Raw genomic sequence first — 21621 nt, forward strand, 5'->3', positions numbered from 1 at the left:
GTTGATAGGTGCAATTGGCTGTATTTTCCATATGGAGGAAGTTGGAGACTTGGTGACAACCTGAATCTCTATTCACAGCACATCTGGAGGGGTCTAGCACAGTAATTGGTATGGCCAGTTGAGTTCATTAATTTGCAGACAGGGACAGGACTCTAGAAGATCGGGTCTACCAACTCCGTTGTATTGTACTCTCTCAAGCTCTTAATACGGTGCTCTGCACACAATAAGCACTCAGTTAATACCATTGATGGAGGGACTCATAAACTAAACATTCCTTCCTCAAGGGCAGATGGACAGGAATGCTCAGTACTATGTGAAGCACATGTTAAATCAGTTAAAACTTACATTTTAATTGTGATTATCCTCAAGTCCCGAGAAAAGGAAGCTATCTGATCCCTGTGTGTAGAAGTATCTGTGATTCTGTATTAATTCAGAAAAACTCCATTTGTTTGAAGGACAGATCAGTTTAGACTTAACTATCAAAACCAGGATTTTTCTAATTCATCCGGAGCATATTTTGCAAGAGAGAGAAAAATGCAGCTAAGTATTCTGCTGCCAGAATGAGCCCATTACCACTTGCCACTTGGCTTGATCAGCCAAGATTGGCATTCTTTTATTTTTCTTGCTTTCCAGGTAAATACCCACATTGGAGTAGGAAGAGTTAACGGGACCCAGGCACGCTATCCCTGCAAGCTTAGGGAAGTAAAGTACTGCAGTTAGGACTTGACATTAGATACCCCTTTTGTAGGTTCAAGGCTATGGAGCTGTACTTTGAATGAAATTCCATTTAGCATTTCTATCTCCTGCAGGTAGCTTATCCAGATTAGTGAAGAATGTAAATAAATAGCAATAGTTAGAGCACCCTGAGGATTTCACAGCTGTCTGACTGAGAACAAAATTACACTGAAATCTAATTGCTCACTGCAGAGGAATTATATTTCTGGGCCTCAGCTGCCATCTTAGAGAAGCAGCATGGCTCAGTGGAAAGAGCACGGGCTTTGGAATCAGGTCATGGGTTCGAATCTCAGTTCTGCCACATGTCTGCTGTGTGACCTTGGGCAAGTCACTTAACTTCCCGGAGCCTCAGTTACCTCATCTGTAAAATGGGGATGATGACTGTGAACCCCTGACGGGACAACCTGATCACCTTGTATCCGCCCCAGCACTTAGAGCAGTGCTTTGCACATAGTAAACGCTTAACAAAATACCATCATCATCATCTTACCACTTTTAAATGTCTTGGCTATTGTGATTTGAAGTTGTTCTTCTCCTTGGAAACAACACACAGAACATGCAAGAAAATCCAGAAACTGAAACCGAAGTGTTGTTTTTTATTTTTGTTTTTCTGTTTGTTTTTTATATTTAGGATCCAAGGTTTCAAGAAACTTCTTTGAATTTTTGATTTTTATAGCATTTCAAATGAATCAAAGATCCTCAAAAATACCTCCAGTTGAATAGTGCAACCCCAAACTTCCACTATCATTATGTCGATTTCAGTGGCGGATTCCAAACCCTCTCAGATTCATGGTCTGTGGTTGTGGTAGTTAGTTGCTACCAGTCAATGCAGTGACAGTGTGCAGATTCTCCAGTGATTGGATTTTTGTTAGACATGGAGCAATACAATAAAAACAGCTGGAATTATTGTCCAGGAGTTAAACACCATGTTCTGGGACGCAAATCAAGATTAACTGTTTTCTTCAGATAAGAAACCTAATATTGTGTTTGCTCCAACATGAATTATTCAGCACAGCACTGCAGGAAGCTCCACAGGTTCATAGCCTCTTACGGAAAAATTGGTCATCTTTGAAAAATATGATTGACTAATTAAAAATGATCTGTATTCTCTCCTTTTACTGCATATAATGTGAGGCTACATATATGCATATTCTACTACATGTTTCCACATATTGCTGATTATCTTGTATCTACCTCAGCACTTAGCCCATTGCTTGGCACATAGTAGGTGCTTACTGAATATCACCAATATCACTTTTGTAAAAAGCTGTCCTCTGGGTTTGAAAATGGCACTGCTGTTGGAAAGATTTTGACCAGTGACTGTGCACATGTACAGCCAATGGATCTGCCAAGACCTTGCCAACAATGGAGAACAGTGAGAGTCCACTATTTTCTCTGCAGTCAGCTCTGTCCCTCCTCTTCTTGAAGCTGGTGATCCCTGTGACGTTTTAGCAATCCTGTGACATTTCCCTCCTTGTCCATTTCCCTCCAGATCTTTTCCCTTCCTTGTGCCTTGAACTGCAGCAGTAACTATTAAAGTGTTGAAGTGAAAGTCACAGCTTTGTATGTCGGCAGGCAAAACTACCAAATAGCCTTGGAGACGATGAAGTTAAAAATGTGGCCATGTCACAAATGGCTGTATCATGGGCTAGGATTTCCTACAGACTTATTAGAAATTAGGATTCAGTCCAGAACCTCTGGAAAAGTTATATGAAATTTATCCCTGTGTCATAATTTGATCTTGAAGAAAGTAATTCAAAACATGATATCACAATGTTAAATGAGCCACTGAAATATGATTGAATTTTTACAAGAGACCTGCAGGAGGAGGGGATTTGTTCTGTTGAATGTAGTAGAGATTTTCAGCTTTAATGAAGAATTATCCAACTCAGATCGGGTGGCAGCCTTCTTCTTTCTTCTAAAAGCACTTTATTGCAGGCTCTTTCTGAATATTTCTTGCACCTTTTAACTCCTCGCTCCATCAGATTGTTCACCAGTCTTAAAAATGAATTTGTACAGTTGCCTAAAATTTAAGACCTTTTAAGAGCTTTGGTGGTGGAGAAATGCTAATTTATTTCTTTTGTTTTGGGATATAATTTTGTTTCTTTTGTTGTGCTGGGTATTTCAGGTCAGTAGCAGGTAGCACTAATAAAAATATTGAATAGCTGTTCCCATTTCTGTTTCACTTCACATACCCTATTTTCTATATGCAGGTACATTTTTCTACTCTAATATTAATACTGTAACAGCGGTGATACAGTAGTAGCTTGCATTCACATAGTATAATCGCTTCTGATGAAGCCGCAGCATTCAGACATGACCCAGTCCATTCTCTCAGCCTCCTCCTGAGCGGAGAGGGGCTCAATTAGATTCCAGTTACCTGGAATGAGAAGTTCACATATAAATGGGTTATAGCTAGTCAGTACTGGATTTGATCATTGTCCTAATTCATTCATTTATTCAGTCAATCGTATTTATTGAGCGCTTGTGTGCAGCGTACTGTACTAAAGGCTTGGAAAGTACAGTTCCGCAACAGAGACAATCCCTGCCCACAGTGGGCTCGCAGTCAGATGACTCCAGGCCAGCACTTAAGTTAATAGACTCATCTGCTTAATATATTATGGTGTCTCTTCCCTCTTAGTTCTGGCAGTAAAGCTTTAAAAGTAACCCTGTTTTGTTGAGCTTCACAAATGTGGATCTCCAGTGGCCCCTGCTGTGGTGTAGAGTGAGCATCTCCTAGCCTGAATATAGCTTCTAATTGAACCCTTGTCTCATCTTACCTGGCTTTGACCAATCAATCAGTCATATTTGTGTGCAGAGCACTGTACTAAGCAGTTGGGAGAATATAATACAATGGAGTCAGTAGGCATGTTCCCTGCCCACAAGAAGCATATAGTCTAGAGGACTGAAGCAGCCCCTAATACAATGCTCTGCGCACATTAGGTGCTCACTAAATAGTACAATACAACAGTGTAACAGACACATTCTCTGACCACAGTGAGCTTATAGCTATATTCAGGCTAGGTGATGTTTACTCTTTTCTGCAGCAGGGGCCTTTGGTGATCCATATCTCCCATTGTCTCCAGAGCCTGAAACTCTATTTAGTTATGCTGTTGATACTTGTCTACTTGTTTTCTTTTGTTGTCTGTCTCCCGCATTGTAGACTGTGAGTCCATTGTTGGGTAGGGATTGTCTCTATTTGTCTCTATTTGTTGCTAATTGTACTTTCCAAGCGCTTAGTACAGTGCTCTGCACACAGTAAGCGCTTAATAAATAAATTGAATGAAGTAAATGAATGAACTCTCTTCTTCCCAGTATAACCCAAACTTTGGCCTCCTCAGCTCCAAAACCTTCCTAAAATCCCACATCTTCCAGCAAACATTCCCCAACTAATTATCAGTACCCCAGTTCTTATCAATGGATTCATGCCCATTCTCATTACTTGTCCATACATGCATAGTCAATACCTCTAGCACAGCAGGAAATGTCTCGTGTTCCTGTTGCCTCTCCTAAGTTTGCAGTATAGTGAACTGCACACAATAAAGTCTATTAGTACCAATGAATTAATTATCACAAATTATTTAGTTTTCTTGAACTCCAAGGTTCTATAGTCATGTTTTGGGGTGTTCAACCCAATGGCGTGAAGATTTTTCTCACTGAATGTAGCCTATTTTCCTTTTCACTCACCAGTGAGATGTGGGCAAGCAGTGTGTGCCCCCTTATTGAGGAATTTCAGTGCATGTAAATTGGCTTTTACATGTTCCTGTTGGTTAAACAGAATGAGGCACTAGTTGGAGTTACTTTCTAAGCATAAAGCAGGCAGCCAGAGGTTTTGTCTCTCTGCTGAAGCTGTGAAATGTTTGTAGAATGAACTGGGCCCTCTAATAACTATTAACCTTTCCTTTTTATCTTCCACTCCCAGCCACTGACACCCGACCTTCATTACTACTACATACTGGAGTTGTCTTTCTATTGGTCGTTAATGTTTTCTCAGTTCACTGACATCAAAAGAAAGGTAAGAGCAAACAGTATTGTAAACTGTAAGTGGTTGTAAATGCATAATTTTGATGGCTCTTGGCAAGTGCCCTGTTCAGTTAGGAGTACTGCTGAAGAACAGCTTTCCTTCTCAAGGTAAGGTGTGGCCCGGGTGACTGTTGGCCTTCAGATGGTGCCCTGCTAAGCATGTCCTGAACAGCTTAATAGGCTGCAGTGTGCCAGTTTGTAGATTTTAAGTTGCTGAATCCTCCTGTTTTGTTTTTATTCTTTTCCTTTGCTTCTGTCCTGAGGCCCTCATTAGCACGAGACTCCAGCATTTCTGTCCAGTCCTCATCAGGATGAGAGCCTGGCTTCATTTACCGGAACTGATGCTGCTCGGGCTCAATGGGGTTATATGAGGGGCAAGACCCAGGATCTTTCCTGCCATAGATAGGGGCCATAACGTGACCCTGCAGCTGCAATTCCCATTAGGTCATAAGTATGTGGGAATGGCATGGGAAAGTTGATTGAGGGCATGGAATGTCTATCTCAAGGCATACTAAAATATTTCCCGAACCTCATGAGAAAACAAAGCCTCCATCTCGAAAAAGGATGATGCAGATATGTGCAAAAACCCAAACTTGTTCACTCAGTTGACCCACTGCCAGCCAAGTGAGAGATTAGTGGCTAGGAGGGAATTCAGAGCCTTCAGGACTGGGTATTTTGTCTGCTTGAATCTTATCCAAGAGATCCTGGTGAGGCCCTCCTCTCCATGTATACTTCATTTCCTTCTCATTTTATGTTGTTGATTTCCAAAAGACCGGCTTCACACAGGGTCAATGGGCCTATGGTCCAGGCCCCAACTTCAAGTGAAGAGAGTTACATGGCCCAGGCTCTGGCAAGGGAAATAATGCCTACTAGTGTACGTCATCGTGTTCCCTAACCAGTCACCAGGTCAACTCGAGAGCATTGTGGTTTTCTTGGCAGCGGCAGCGCATTGACCCATATCTCAATTTGGACATCTCAGTTAAATAATGATGTGAATTTTTTCTGAAGATCTCCAAGAACTTTCACAGCTTCTAACACTCTCAAAATGCCCCTGTGAGGCCTGCAGGAACAGCCGTTTTCATCCATGTTTGACAAATGGGAAAACTGAGACCTGACCACCTCCCAAAGTCCCCACCACCTATCCCATCCCCAGCCTCCCCGCTCTCCACCCCAACATCATTCCACTGTGCAGGGGGACACTGACTGACTAGCTAGCTGCTAGCCTAGAGCTTGCAGCTGTACTGGAGACCACCCTGAGGCCACCATCAGTGTGGGAGCTTACTTCCTTAGGTACCTCCAGTTTGGGGTCTCCTGGATGAATTCTCCCTCACATTCCCTCCCCCCACCACTCCACAGTCTTGCCCCAAGCCTTGGGAGGATGCCTTTGTCCTGGAGGTTTGCTGATGAAAGAAGACCAGTTGTGAAAGCAGCCCTCCTTCCCTTTCTCCCTTCCTGCTCCTCTTAGCCTTAAATCCTAGATCTGGGGGACTGCAGGGTCTAGGAGGCTTCCATTTTGCGCCACTCTCCTGCTTCTTCTGCCACAAACCTCGGCACCTGCCTCCAGGATCTGGAAGTAAGCAATGTGGAGAGTTGTGTACTTCAGGATTCTGGGACAACACTGAGCTTGAAGTTAAAGTTAACAGATGGAGTTAAAGATCCACCTCCAAGTCGCATAATAGGTTTCTGAAATTTTTCTACTTTTGTTATGTCACTTTAGGAGATTCACAGGATTTGGAACCCATAAATAAAGGTAAAGTAACACTTCATAGAGTAGGGGAGCCTTTCTGGAGCTCTTTATGGCTTCGACAGGTACTTGAGACTACCCTTCCTGTTTCCTGATTGGAGCTAGCCTGGATAATGAGAGAAATTGCCATGAACCACAAATCTTCTTGGAAGTAAGGAAATAGCCAAGCTGTAACTGGTTTGTTTGAATGGATTCTTGTTCAGATACTCCAGTTCTGGTCAGCTTTCTAAAACCTCTGGAGAGATGTGACATAAAATCAATAGTCCATTTGGTTGAATGCCTGGTGAAGGTTCACTATGGCCATCAAACTTTCAGGCTTTTTTAGTTTGACTGCTCTTTCACAAGACTTCATTTTTGCTCACATACCAATTTGTGAAACACCTGCTCACAAAGAAAGTGTTTTCTATTTCTGCAGATCTCTAAAAGGCGAGCTAATGAATATTGCAGGGTTGGATCTGTGAGCAGCTTGCTCATGTCGAAATCTTGCACCCTTTGAGCCGAACTGCTGTTTGGCTCGAAGGCACGGGCATCCTGCCAGTGAGTGCCAGACATTTTCAGAGGATCCAGGCAAATTGTATGTGGCAGATTTCCAGGGCTCAGCTGGCAAAGCCCACTTGTTGCCCTTTGTGTTGTAGCCTGAGAGAAACACTAATTCTTGTGGAAGATCTTTCCGGGGCTTTGGCACTCGAGGAGGAGAGGAGACCATCTAGGGTGGCCTGAGAAAACCTGTTAACCTCGAGTCTATTGACTGCCTCCTTTTTGGAGCAGACCCACTGCAGCCTTCCACAGAGATCATGCTGAAGTGTCTTTGGCCCCTCTACTCCTTCCTCTCCTCCCCTGCCAGTCTCCCATGGCTTCTTGCCTGACATCTTGTTACCTTTATAATTATCTATATATCATATTTATCATAATAAATAAGATTATCTGCCTGAGCTTTCTCATGGAGAGGCTTAGGAGGGTCCTGTTTGGACTCACGCACTTCCATTTTTGCCATTTTAAATGGGGAAAGAGATTTCCTCTGTAGCCATTGATTTTTGTCAACATGTTCCTTGTTTAATTCATTCAACTGCAAACCAGAAATCACCTGAGATGATTTCGGAGGGTCTGAGTGATTTGGATAGGATGCTCTGCCACAAATGCCACCTTGGGAGCTCTGCAGCCTCTCCTTCGGTGTGTTCATTGAAATCTAAAGGTTCAGATGTTACTGCAGACCCCTAATTCGGCTCAGCGGCCACAGTGTGTCTATATGACCATTAACAATGACTTCCAATTTGAGGCTAATTGGATTTTCCATTGGCTTTTTTCAAGAGCCACCTCCTCTGGAGAAGAGCCTGGTCCTTTGGACCTCGCTTTCGGTGTTGTGAAGGGCCACATACATTTAAACCAACAGCACGGCTTTACGTGATTCATTGGTAGCATCGCTCTTCACTATGTGGTTGGAATAATTATCATCAACTCTTGAGGTGGTTTGGTTCCTAAGGAAACCAACAGCCCCAACCCTTGGCTCTTTTTCTTGCTTCTTGTGCATGCTTCTTCAGGGTGCCAGCATTACAGCAGACCCATCCCCTTAGCAAAGTTGAAGGCAGAGAATAATTCCTTTTAGATCCTTTGACACGTCCAGGCTGGTAGTAGACTAGCAGACCTATAATGCCAATGGAAGAAATATGTTTTATAAGGGAGTTTTGGGGAATTACCTTTGCTTTTCTCTTTCAGTAAGGATCAAGTAAATGCAGAAGGGGGCATTTTGGAGGGTCTTGAGGGTTTCTCTAAATCTACAAGGTATAAGGATGTTGGCAACCACAGACTCATGTTGCTAAAGCATTTTGTAGCTATCTGAATTGTTTGGCAATGCAGTTTGGAAATGATTGGAACCTTACTTCTCCAGCAATCTGGGCTATTTGCAGGCCTTATGCACAAGATGGATTTGGTTTTGGAGTAAGATATCAGAGGTCACAAACACCTATCTCTCCATCAGCAACTTGGATAAGCAGTGCCGGCTGTTGAGGAAGAGGTCTCTGAGAACTACTTCACAGGTGGCTTCCTTAGTTGTTTTGGGGCCTGCAGCACACCCACAGAGGGTAGAGGAAACGTAATGTGACTGAGGTCTTGGAGGAAGAAAGAGCCCTCGGCTCCCAGATTTTTCATTTGCCCTGGTATGAAGCCAGTATAGGTTCAGGAGAGGGCAGCTGCCAACCTGATGATAATGCTTATGGTATTTCTTAAGCACTGACTATGCGTCAAGCACTGTTCTAAGCGCTGGGGTAGATACAAGGTAATCAGGTTGGACACAATCTCTATCCCACATGAGCTCACAATCTTAATCCCCATTGTATAAATGAGGCGACTGAAGGACAGAGAAGTTAAGTGACTTGCCCAAGGTCACACAGCAGACAAGTGGCAGAGCCGGTCTTAGAACCCAAGTCCTTCTGACTCCCAGCTCCATGCTTTATGCACTACACCACGCTGCACTCCACTCCAAGACTAGCAGGCAATCCTGAAACCTTGACCACTTGTCCTTTAATATTTCTAGGAATCTCTGGACACTCTATTCTGGGATTCAGTTGGACGTGCAGGCCTTAATCAGTAGTGTGGATGGAGCACCTACTTTGTACTGAGCACTTGGGATAGTACAGTAGTTAGCAGACGCGATCTCTACCCTCAAGGAGCTTACAGAGAGAACCACTAAAATCAATTACAGGTAGAGGGAAGCATTGGCATTTAAAGGAATGTCCAAAAGTGCTACTGGGGGCGGGGGTACCTCAAATGCTTAAAGGGTGAGTCCCCTTGTACAGAAGTGATGTAGAGCACTGAAGTGTCGGGAGAAGGTGGAGATATGAGAGCTAATCACGGTGGGCCTCTTGGGGGAAAGGCGATTTTTGAAGGTAGCCTTTTGAATGGCTTTTTAGAAGGCTTTAGGAGGTTTTATTTGTGTTAATATTACAGGAGAGGTAGGAAACCGAGATTGACTGCCAAGATTCCTTACTGGGGAAGTCCTCTCTTCTCCATCCATTGCTCTGGGTTATTTTATTTATTTTTTATGGTATTTGTTATGTGCTTACTATGTGCCAGGCACTGTAACAAGCACTGGGGTAGATACAAGCTAAGAGGGGTGGACCCAATCCGTGTCCCACATGGGGTTGACAGTCTTAATTCCTATTAAATCTTAATCCCCATTATTATTCCTTTTTAAAGGGCAATTAAGTGGGCCCCAAATGAGTGGTGGCTGTTGATCTTCTCTCAATACTGAAAATTAGAATAACGCTGAATCACTGGAACAGCAAACTGTTCTCTTATCTTTGTTTTTTATTGTTCAGATAAAATTTTGTCATGTAGTAGTGTTTTAATATAACATGAAAATCAATTAAAGATGAAATAGTAACTGAACACTGTATAGTGGGAAATATCCCAGAGTCTTGAAATAGGCCAATAAACCTGTGCATAGGGGAAAGATTGTTCAAACAATGCTCTCGAAGTGGGTGTGTGGTTCTTTCAGTTGTGATAAAAACTGTAACTTCCCAGTGCCTATCATGTAATAGCAAAGCTCGCAAATAGAGAATAATGTGACAGTATGTCCCTGAAGGGCACTCTTGCCATAGTGAGTTAGTTCTTCTTAGTGTCCCAGACACTGCGATGAGGTGATTGATGAGAGATGGGCTGTCAGAGTGGTGATGAGAAGAATGAGACAACAGAGTTTGGTTCCATCTTGATTTCCCCTTCTCTCTCACCATTTCATCCCAGGCCTTATTTCCAGCTCAGCACCAGAGGCATTTTCACACTTATGACACTGCCAGAATATTGCATGGGAATTCCCTTTTCTCTTTTCCCCTCCCCAACCCAATTCATGCCCATCTCTCCTCCACCACCTCCACCATTTCCATTTGAGGGGGAGTTGAGAGGAGAGAGTGGTGCGAGGCCAAACTCAACACACACACAGACACCATTTGATATACACTGTGACTGATAGCAGTCTAATAGATTGTGAGCTCAATGTTGGCAGGAATCATCATCAATCGTATTTATTGAGTGCTTACTATGTGCAGAGCACTGTATTAAGCGCTTGTTAGGAATGTGTATGTTATTATATTGTACTCTCCCAAGTGCTTAGTACAGTGCTTTGCACACAGTAAACGCTCAGTAAATACAATTGAATGACTGAATATGTGCTGAATGCCAGTGCATATGGCAGTGAGTTGGTGGGAGTGGGGAATTGAAGGATGTGAATTAAAGGCAGGGAGTGAGGGGGCAGGATATAGTTAACCATCAGTTCATACATCTTAAAAACCAAACTTTTCACTAAGAACTATGGAAAACACAGAAACATTCATTAGTCATGTTTTGAAAATAGAGAACTGATTTTTTTGTGTGTCCATTATCAGTAGAATGTACTAGAGTGGGACAAATTTGTCTCTGACAGACTTTTGTAGGCAGCATTCCATGAAGAAAGTCTTATGAAAGAAGTAATGGCAATACATTTGGTTCTAGATTTAGGGTGTGAGGGGTTTTATTCAGCCCATTACAACTAGGCCGTTGTTTCCAACAGAACCCCACTACTTTTCATGGATTTCCAATTTTTCCATACATCTTAACCCAAGTGAAAACATGGTATGTATATGCGTGGGAATAAGTCTGAATTCTTATTACCAGATTTAAGGAGTCCAGGTATTTGAAATAACTTTGCTCTTTAATGCTTTATTGGCATCTTTCATGCCTTTGTATGATCTATCAATCAAGTTTGCTGAACATATGTAACTTAAGGCTTGCTGTTCATTCTGAAGTGACAAAAAATAATGGGGTCCAAAGTAATAACTTGCATGCAGCAAGAGACTGCAAGAATGAGGATTTTCCTCCTGTTTTGTAATTCTAGCCAATAGATTTCTAGCCAATAGAGTAGGAAGGGACTTTTGAAGGTTATGGAGTCTCTTCTCCCTGTCTGATATAATGGTGGTATTTGTTAAGCACCTACTATGTGCCAAGTACTGTCCTAAGCTCTGAGGTAAATACAAGCAAATCGGGTTGGATACAGTCCAACTGTATGGGGCTCACAGTTTCAATCCCCATTTTACAGATGAGGTAACTGAGGCACAGAGAAGTTAAGTGACTTGCCCAAAATCACACAGCAGACATGTGGGGGAGCTGGGATTAGAACCCATGACTTCTGACTTTCAGGCCCGTGCTCTATCCTCTACGTCATGCTGCTTCAACTATCCCAAACAGATGAAATCTATTCTTCAGAAGTTAGAGTAACCATGTTTAAGTTTTGTTCAACCTCCAACTTCCTGAGAATTTGCCAGGGGAACAAGTTGTCTTTTACTTATTGTCTTCTGAATCTTCAGATTGGTTTTCCTTCTGCCCAAAATCATGGTGCAAATTCAGCAGAGGACTTGTACAGACTGTGAGCCCATTGTTAGGTAGAGACCGTCTCTATATGTTGCCGATTTGTACTTCCCAAGTGCTTAGTACAGTGTTCTGCGCACAGTGAGCACTCAATAAATACAATTGAATGAATGAAAGTTCTGTGAAAGCAAGGACCATCTTTGCCAGGATTTCATATTCATCTGCAATTGAGTCAGTAGGTACATTTCCATCTATTGACTATGAAGCAACAATGCCCAGTGGAAAGGGCATGAGCCTGAAAGTCCAAGGATCTGGGTTCTAATCCCTGCTCTGACACTTGTCTGCTGTGTGACTCTGGGCAAGTCACTTATCTTCCCTGTGCCTCAGTTACCTCATCTGTAAAATGGGGATTAAGTCTGTGAGAGCTTTGTGTAACAGAGACTGTCCCACTTGATGATCTTGTCTACTTCAGCCCTTAGTACAGTGCCTTGCACATACTAAGTATTTAACAAATAACATAAGTATTATTATTATCATCATCATCAAATTTCATCCTGTGGATTTCAAAATTAAAAAGTGGGGCTGATTTGGAGGGGAGAACCCCCAAATCAAGGAAGGCTCCCTTGAAAGTCTGGTGGAGTAGCAGAGGAACCAACTTGGAAATTAACTTCTCTTCCAACTGTAAAGGGAGCACTCACAATAGAGCGTGCAGAAAGTAGCTGGACTGCCTCTGAACTTCCTGGGTAAGGAAGGGCAATGCTGTAGATAAATGTTGGAGTAAATTCCACCCAGTTACAAGACTGCTGAATGGGGAATCATGGGGAACAACCTCACTGCCACACCAGGTTTCACTCTCATTATGAACAAATTCCCACAAAAGCCTCTCAACTCTGGCCTTCGTAATGGGGTGACTCCAGCTGGCAGGATTCAGACTAACGATATGTATTAAGACTACAATGAAGATTAAATTCCTCCCTGAAGCAAGTGTTCTTGCTGGACTCAGATGGGAGCCAAGTGCTCATAATTGAGGAAGGTTTGGGCTGCGTAAAGGTATGGCTTCTCAAGGAGCAGCCAAAGCTGCACCTTCACGCTCACACAGTTGTTCTTTCTTTTTTTATATATACAAATGAAAAAAGAAAAACTTCTGTCACAAATATACCTCTGGATCACTCTAATATGATTGAGTGAAAATAAAATAAACACTTGCCAGTGCTCAGGGACTTAGGTGCAAAAGCTCCTTGAAAACTAATTATAAGGGTATGTGTTTCCAAGCATTTATGCCACTTCTCTGCAAATAGTGTATTTAAGGGAAAGTCTGCAATGTAAAGGAAGGTTTGCAGTGTTTAATGAAATTCATCCAGGGCACTCTAAGGACAGGGAAATGAAAAGGTATAGGAATGGTACAACAATGTCTCACTGTATTCTGTTCTTTTAAAATGTTTTGAAGAAATAATATAAAGCGAGGCCTTTCATAGCCAGTGTGTATTTGGCACCATTCCATAGGAGGCCATCACTAGGTGTGTTTTGTTGCAGGCCCATGGCCTTTCAGAAACCTCCACAATGCTGGGCCAGATCAACTGAACCCGGATAAATAATCAACTAATGCTATTGCAAAATGTTTTCCAAATGCACTCCACGGGGTCTTTTCCTTTATGCTGGGCTCCAGGAGATCAAACACATGGAGGAAGGTACAGTTTTAAATGTGAATAGATGCTAATGGATCAGAGGTCCTGCTGCCCCCATTGCCAGAGTGGAAGAGAAACAATCCATTGTTAATGGAGTTCAAGGAATAAACTGTTTCTACTCAAGTAAGGGAGGGACAGTTGGTTCATCAAGAAATCTTGATATATAGCAGTAGGGTCAGATACTAGATGGGCTTTAGTTCAGATTTGGGATTTTGCTATTCATTTCTGCTTCAAAAGCATCTGCATTCTGGTTTTGGATGATTGTTTTGTCAAGGAGAACGAAAATTAACAGATACATTTCCATCTCTTGGCTCCTATTTTCATTCTGTTGCCGCTTATAGTGCTTACCCAGCATTTAGTACAATGCCTGGCACATAGTAAGCATTTAATAAATACCATAATAATAATTTTCTTTCCTTTCATGGCAGGCAGGATGAATGTGTGGGATTCAGTTATTCAAAATGAGGGTTCAGATTGCCCTAAGTCATCTGTGATGCAAAGGATCCTAGGATGGCTTAGATCCAGGCCTGACCTCCTGGAGTCTTTGCTGGCCAGACTAGATGCTGATGAAGTCCCTCCTCCTTGATCCACTTGGCTAATCAGTGGTATTGATGAAGTGCAAAACACTATGTTAAGTACTTGGGAGAGTTCAACAGAAGCAAGACATATTTCCTTCCTTCAAGAATCTTACAGTCTAATGGTCCCCCGTTAGACTGTCCCCTTTAATGATAGAGAGATAGACTAAAATTATTCCCCAATTCCATATTGACATGATTAGAGACCTAGAATGAAGCAAAGGACTGTTTGTGTAGCTACACGCTGCCATTGATGATTTCTGATTCTATTCTGGTTTCTTAAGCCCTGACATCAAAGGATTAGTTGTGTTCTGTTCTGCTTCAGCCAGCTTAACTCTTTCTGGTTTTGAAGGCCAAGATCCTCCGGGGTTCTTAACACATAATAATAATAACAATAATAATAATAATACTAATAATAATAATAATGGTATTTGTTAAGCGCTTACTATGTGCTGAGCACTGTTCTAAGCGCTGACACATCCAGTCTGCCCAATATCAGACTTCTCCAACTCCAGGCAATGTCATGAACTCCAACAGAGTGTAATTTAAACAAACTAGTCAGAGGCAGGGCAAGATTTTGGATGGAGATTGGAATGTTTTCCAAGACTGCTAATTCCTAACACTCTTCTTTTCTCTTGAAGGACTTTGGCATTATGTTCCTGCATCATCTCACAACCATAGCCCTGATTACCTTTTCATATGTCAACAATATGGCCCGAGTAGGGACCCTGGTTATGTGTCTTCATGATACACCGGATGCCCTGCTGGAGGTGAGAGCACATGTTTATAAACTGTGGATGTCAAATAGTCTTCACATTGGTTGTACTGGGTTCCATAAACTGGGATAAGATGCCTTTATTCTGCAGGGAGGTTAGCTAAATAGGTCTGAGAGGCAGAGTTGAAAACAGTATCACAGGCTGCACATAGCCCAGAGCAGACTGTACCTGCGTCTATGGGACCGTTAGTTGACCATGAGATTTTATAGAAACACACATTCATGGAGCTAGTGATTATCCAGGGGTCCTCGCCCCTCTTCCCTCCGCTGAAGACATCAGAGAATCCCACTCTAAACAGTTCAATAGCAAACATTCTTCCGACCCATCTGTTACTCAGTAAGCTGAGCTATTGAGAACAAATCCAGGTAGTGGCAAGAAGGGAAGGAACACAGGTGAAGATAAGGGCAGGGAGGAGATTAATTTGTGTGACATTCATTGTCCAAGGACGATCAGAGTTTTCATCTGGTCCTGGAAATCACTGTAGAAATACGGGAATAGATTCTGGGCCTAGGCTAATGGGGGGGATGATGTAACTTTTTCCTTTATGGCAACTAGTTGGTAAGTGCCTAATGCAATGATGCAGTAAATGCCATTTGATAATAACATATGCCATTGATCACCACATGCAAGTATTGGCTAGCCAGTGCCAAGTATGCAAAAATCAAGAGTGCAATTTTCATGTGGTGTGCTTTATATTCTGATAATTCATTTCTCATGCAGCCCTATAACTCTTTAGAATATGAATGTGAATGCCAATGCTCAAATTAAAATAATCAAGTCTCTCTTCTTAAGCTTTAAGTACATTCACAGGCATTTTCTTTCTTATGCTCACAAAATCCATGAGGGTGGGCAAGGGCTGGTGGTGTGTATCACATCAATCTGTCCTGGTATTTCTTGAGCACGTTTTGAGCACTAACCACTTGAGAGAGTACAACAGAAACAAGACATGCATTCCCTGCCCTCAAGGCATTTTTAATTTACATTTATCAATCAGAGAACCTAAAGCACCAAGTGGTTAAGTAGTTTGCCCAGTGTCACACAGTGAGCCCATAGCAATACCAAGACTGGAACACAGATGTCCTTATTTGCAACTCTACTGTTTCCACTTGTCTGTTCTGTGTGACTAAAGTTTGTGAATTCTGATTCTGTATAAATACACTAATGTGTTGTACATCTATAATTGATTGAGGTCATAATTTTGGATAGTTTTAGTAAAAAAAATAAGGTGTCCAAACTGGGTTCAGGAAACATTTCCCGATTTAATAATAATAACAATAGTAATAATTATGGTATTGGCTAAGCTCTTACTTATATGCTGAGCATTTAGTGCTTGGATAGGTACAAGGCATGCAGATTAGTTTCAGTCCCTGTCTCCCTCATAAGGCTCATAGACTAAGAGAGAGGGAGAACAGGTATTTAATTCCCATTTTATAGATGAAGAAACTGAGGCATAGAGAAGCTAAGTGACTTGCCAAAGGTCACACGGCAGGCAACTGGCAGAGCCAGTATTAGAACCCAGGTTCTCTGACTCCCAAGCCTGTGCTCTTTCCACTAGACGATTGCTCCTCATGGAAAAGATGCCCTGGGAAGGCAAATTCTATTAGCTGTTGCAATCTGCACGTAAGAGGTACATGTCCTCTCTCTTTCCACCCGCAAAAAAGAGTGCCCTGAAATCAGCAGGAAAAATGTAGTGTTCTTCACTTTTACTTTGTAACCAGATATTTGAAGCATTAGCTGGACATCAGTTTGAAACTGATCCTGACTTAATGTTTGGTAAGTAGGTGTCAGGAAAGTGTGCTGAAATTTTACATTCAGCCGATAAAAATGAAGTTCCATTCACTCCAGTTCAGTCTGGGTTGCATATGTCTTAGTGTTGGTTTCCTGTGATTGTTGGACACTCTTATGTTTGACATCAGGCAAAATCAGGTCATGCATACTGCAGGAGTGAATCATTTTTAGGCACTTGTCTGAAGTCAGTCCTAGAGTGATCTTGTTTTCTAAGCTGCAGAATATTTCATTAAATCTCTGTCGCTCAATCATTTTGTTCTTAGTTACTGATGTATGTCACTTAGCTCATGACTGCCATTTAAAGTATTAATTTATAGCAGCCCTAACCTTTGGACATCTTAAATATGTCCCATCACTTTGGAGATGATTCACATGTACTGAAAAGAGGCTTTTTATGTGTCGATATAACCAAGTAACCATACCCCTTTCTTTCATAGGCTGCCAAAATGGCAAATTATGCCAAATTTCAAAAAATATGTGACCTCCTGTTCATCATATTTGCCATTGTTTTCATCACCATGAGACTTGGTGTATTTCCTCTCTGGTGAGTAAGCACTCCCCTTCCTTCAAATAGCTGTAATTGAACAAATGGTCATATGATATGAAGTTTTGTTTTCCTCCAAAACTAGGACCTAGGAACCTAGGTTGAAAGTGATAAGGGAAAGCAGTCAGGTCATTCTCTGGGCAAGAGAGGACCTCGATATTAGCAGAACATTTTCCTTAGGATTAACTGGGAAAGGAAGAACATATCAGGCTTGTAAAAGGAAAGGGAGAGCTAGAATTTGTTGCATGAATTCCACCCTGAAAGGTTTTGGAAGACAGAGGAACTTGGGATCCCTGCCTATTTCTCCATAGCAACCTGACTTTAAGCTGAAAGAGCTCAGAAGAAACAGAGGAAATTGTTTGTTTGTTTTGTCTTTTTAAGATTTGAGGATGCCTTTTTATTAGAGAGCCATCTTCAGAGATTTTAGGTTGACTTTGTGCAAACTTGAAGAAATTGGGAGGTGGGGAAGATAGATTGGCTATGACCAGGAGAAAAGCTTATATTATTATTAATCTGAACAGAGGCTGTAGCTTGAATCAGAAATATTGGCTGACTTCTGATGCTTCCAGAAGCCCTAACACTTACCTTTTTTCTGTGTTTTCCTGATTCTGCCTGTAAATGTGGGAGTTTGGGTAGGGAAGAGAAATGGAGGAGTAAGGTGCTTTCCCTTCCTAGCCCCTCTGGAACACACACAGTTTAAATGCATGCAGATGATTCAACAATAATCCTCTGAGGATCCAAAACTAAATATTTCCCTTATTCTGAAACACCCAGGCTTCTCGAGGCATAATCTTCCAGTGGTTTGTTTACTAGTAAAAACCTGAGCAGCTGCTCGGTCCTCTGACCTGCTGCAGAAGCAGGGACTTTACAGTACCCTATGACCAAACTCCCCTGTTCTGCAGGAGAAAGTGACCTTTTCCACAGTAGTGAATGGAATGGCTGCCCGATTGGGATAGTATTTAGGGAACTATAAGTACATTCACTGGAAATTGTTGGGTGTAATTAAGGGAGATAAATTTAGTAGGCCCCATACCAGGAAACATTTCCCAGGATGATGGGTGGAAAGTAGTATGTTGCCTCTTATTTATGATTCTGAGCATTCGTAGTGTGGAGATATGGTGTTCAGCCTTCTGCTTTGTAATATGTCCCATTCTCCAGATGCCGAAATCAGTTATTCTGACTCTCTTTTCTCCTTTAACCATGAATGTCCAGTGACAGGGGAGTTGCAGGAGAGGAGTTGGTCAAAAATGTGTAGTGTTGTGCAGCAGCAAGGAAATGTCAGCAGAACAGCCAATTGTGGTGACAAGATATCTCTTCCCATAGTGTTTTCTCTGCCCACACAAAGAATAGGGTCGATATTTGGCAGGCATCCCACCCACCAGGAAACTCTGCCTGCCACACAGCACCAAAGGGCAGCTAAGTTTTGAATGTGACATTCCCAAAACAAAGCATGGTGCTGCATCATTATTCACTTGAAGAAACAGTTTATAGCTGGAGCTGACGCCGTTTGCTTTTGTGATGCATAGGGCAACTTCCTGCCTTTGATTTTGATCATTTCTTACTACTACTTCTTTTTAATTGTTCTGACTGTTGTCCTGACTGTCCTCACAATAAACCATGTGTTGCAGCAGGGGTCACGAGACTTATTCAAGGCTACCTGACTGGTAATGGGCTCAGACTGTAGGATTCCATGATCAGTGCTCCTTCTGCAGTAAAGCAGCATGGCGTAGTAGAGCACAAGCCTGGGAGTCAGAAGGTCAGGGATTCTAATCCCGACTCTACCACTTGTCTGCTGTGTGACCTTGGTCAAGTCACTTCACTTCTCTGGGACTCAGTGACCTCATATGTTAAATGAGAATTGCTACTGTGAGTCCCATGTGGGACAGGGACTGTGTGCAGTCTGATTTGCTGTATCCACCCCAGTGCTTATACAGGACCTGGAAGATAGTAAGCTCTTAACAAATACCACATTATTATTATTATTATTCTGCCATGTGTTGCCTTGCTGTAAGGACTAGACTACTGAAATCCCAGAACCAGAGACTTTCTGTGAACAAAAAGGAGACTGTCACAGATGATTTACTCCTCCAAATCCACCAGGTGAGGTAGACTCATGATAGTTGTGTATGGGTTCAACCTCAAGTTACTCTTCCTCTTGTCAAATAGTAAAATAAAGAATCTCTTCCTGAAGCTGAGAGCTTGAATGTACTGTATTGGCCACTGTTTTCATTAGCACTTAGAGAGTAGATAACATTGAGCCCATCTCTAGAACCCCAAGCAACTCTACAAAAGTGATGGTGCTGTTACTTGAAACGCCTGAGTGTGATAGAGTTGTTGTTTGGAAGAGCTGGTATCTTGCTCTTCATTTCCTTCCTATACACCATTCTTAAGCTGGCCTTTTGGCTTTCATAACTAGACAGAGTTACATACCCTGTTATGTCTGCTCTTGACTGAGTGCTCTCCACTTCAGGTACATGAGAGGGGGGCCTATCAGTCTTTCATCCTAATTCAGTTTAAGTGGAAATTGCTGCAGGCCAATTTTGACTTTCAATTTGTGCTGCCACTTGCCAATAAAGTCAGGTAGGGGTCAAGTAGATATTTGCGGTGGTAGAATTTCTCCCATAAGTCAATCATCTTCTCTGTGGTGGTTCAATTTAAAGTACATTAGTGCTCTGAAGTTTCACTTTCTGCACTTCTCTGCTTTGCAACGTGAGAAAATGAATTACTGATTTGTACCCACTGGAAGTCTTTGAATTTAAAAAGTATGGTTGCTGAGGCTGTTCAGCCATTGCTCAGTCTCCTTGATAAGGTTTTAAAACATTTTGGTTCTCAGAGCAACAGGCCAAATTTAGCCTTCTCTCTAATGCCATTAGGTGTTTGATTTTCTAAATAGCTGGTGATTATCAGGTTAGTCTCAGGGTCCACAAATTTGAGGGAATTGAATAATTTCTTCTCAAATCAACTGCAATAAATTACTCAGAAATCAGTTTTTTTTTAATTTCCTGTGGGAAATAACACAAGTCAGTTGTGAGGGAAGAAAGCTGAGATCCTTTCATATCGAAAGGAAATTTTAGTAAATTTTTAGGTATGTTTCAACCGTGAGCCCACTGTTTCTAGACTGTGAGCCCACTGTTGGGTAGGGACCGTCTCTATATGTTTCCAACTTGTACTTCCCAAGCGCTTAGTACAGTGCTCTGCACACAGTAAGTGCTCAATAAATACGATTGAATGAATGAACAAATATCATTTATCATCAGGTGCAGTTTTTCTGAGGTTGGGGGGGAGAAGGAAAAGGAAATAAAGGTATCTTTTTAAAAAAATTATTGGAAATTAGGGTAAACAATAAGACTGATTGAGCAGCATCAGTTAAATCAGAAACCATTGTCCTAGGGAAAAAAGGGTCTGCCTTGGGTCTCAGTAAAAGAACTGATTTTCCTAGTTATTTTATATCCCTTCCACTTCTCTCTGGGCACAGACTTTGGGAGTTTGGGTGGGGGGTCCTGTCTATCTTTAGGCTGGGGTATTCTTTGCATTAATTTGCATGTTTTTCCGAGTAGCTCTCCAGATACAGACAGTTCCTGTCAGACAAGGATTCCTGAAGCCTCTTGGACTCTTGAACACAAATCGTACCCATAGGCCATTAGGTTGTGTGATTGGGGGTAATTGAGAAATTCACAAAAGTTATAGCCCTTCCAATAATTAGATCTTTCATGAGGAAAGGGATGTCCCTTTAAGGATAGAATTGGGATGGGAAGCTTTGATGAATGACAAAATTAAGTGTGTGAGTTTGGGAGTAGGGGGAGGAGGTTGGGGGGAAAGCAGGAGGGAACATTTGAGGTCATTTAGGTGCAATTTGAGGGAGAGGGGAGAGAGAGAGAGAGAGAAGAAAAAGGAAAAAAACAGAACAGAAATGTGGTTTCCTAGTAACGTCTATTCAGAGTTTCTGCCTGTTTAATGTAAAGTCCATTGCTAGAAGCACCAGTGCCAAAGCATTAAAAGGCATTTTTACATAAAATCCTTTTTCATTACCACAAAAATTTCTTAATAGACATTTTATTTCTAAGCTATTTAAATATATACATGTATGTATGTGTTTATATATGTGTGTGTGTGTGTGTGTGTGTGTATATATAAAAATAGTTTGGAAATACCATACTGCATTCCCAAAGGAATTCCTAAAGGAATGTAGTATGGAATTAGTACCCTCTTTCTAATTAGCACAGTATACTGTGTGCTCCACCCACAGTAAGCGATCAGTAAATACTATTGATTGATTGCATCATGATAGCAAAGTCAAACTAGTCTGTCAGACTAGTCTAACAAATGTTCTTGATGCCAGGACATGAGGCAGGAGGAGCTTCAAAAAGGTAATTCCATTTTTGTATCCTAATTTTCAGGTCTAGTATGTCCAGAAGAA

At 41.8% G+C, this 21621-nt stretch overlaps 1 protein-coding gene across 2 annotated transcripts in view; it reads left to right on the forward strand.

Moving 5' to 3' along the window:
* Positions 1-21621, forward strand: part of CERS6 (ceramide synthase 6) — a 198349-nt gene that overhangs the window by 140854 nt on the left and 35874 nt on the right. For both annotated transcript variants that reach the window (XM_038751397.1, XM_038751398.1), the window contains exons 6-8: positions 4658-4750; positions 14738-14866; positions 17098-17204. In XM_038751397.1, the coding sequence (XP_038607325.1) occupies positions 4658-4750; positions 14738-14866; positions 17098-17204 (329 nt within the window). The remainder of the gene's footprint in view (positions 1-4657; positions 4751-14737; positions 14867-17097; positions 17205-21621) is intronic.

The sequence above is a fragment of the Tachyglossus aculeatus genome, chromosome 9, assembly GCF_015852505.1.
Source record: "Tachyglossus aculeatus isolate mTacAcu1 chromosome 9, mTacAcu1.pri, whole genome shotgun sequence".
Lineage (NCBI taxonomy): Eukaryota > Metazoa > Chordata > Mammalia > Monotremata > Tachyglossidae > Tachyglossus > Tachyglossus aculeatus.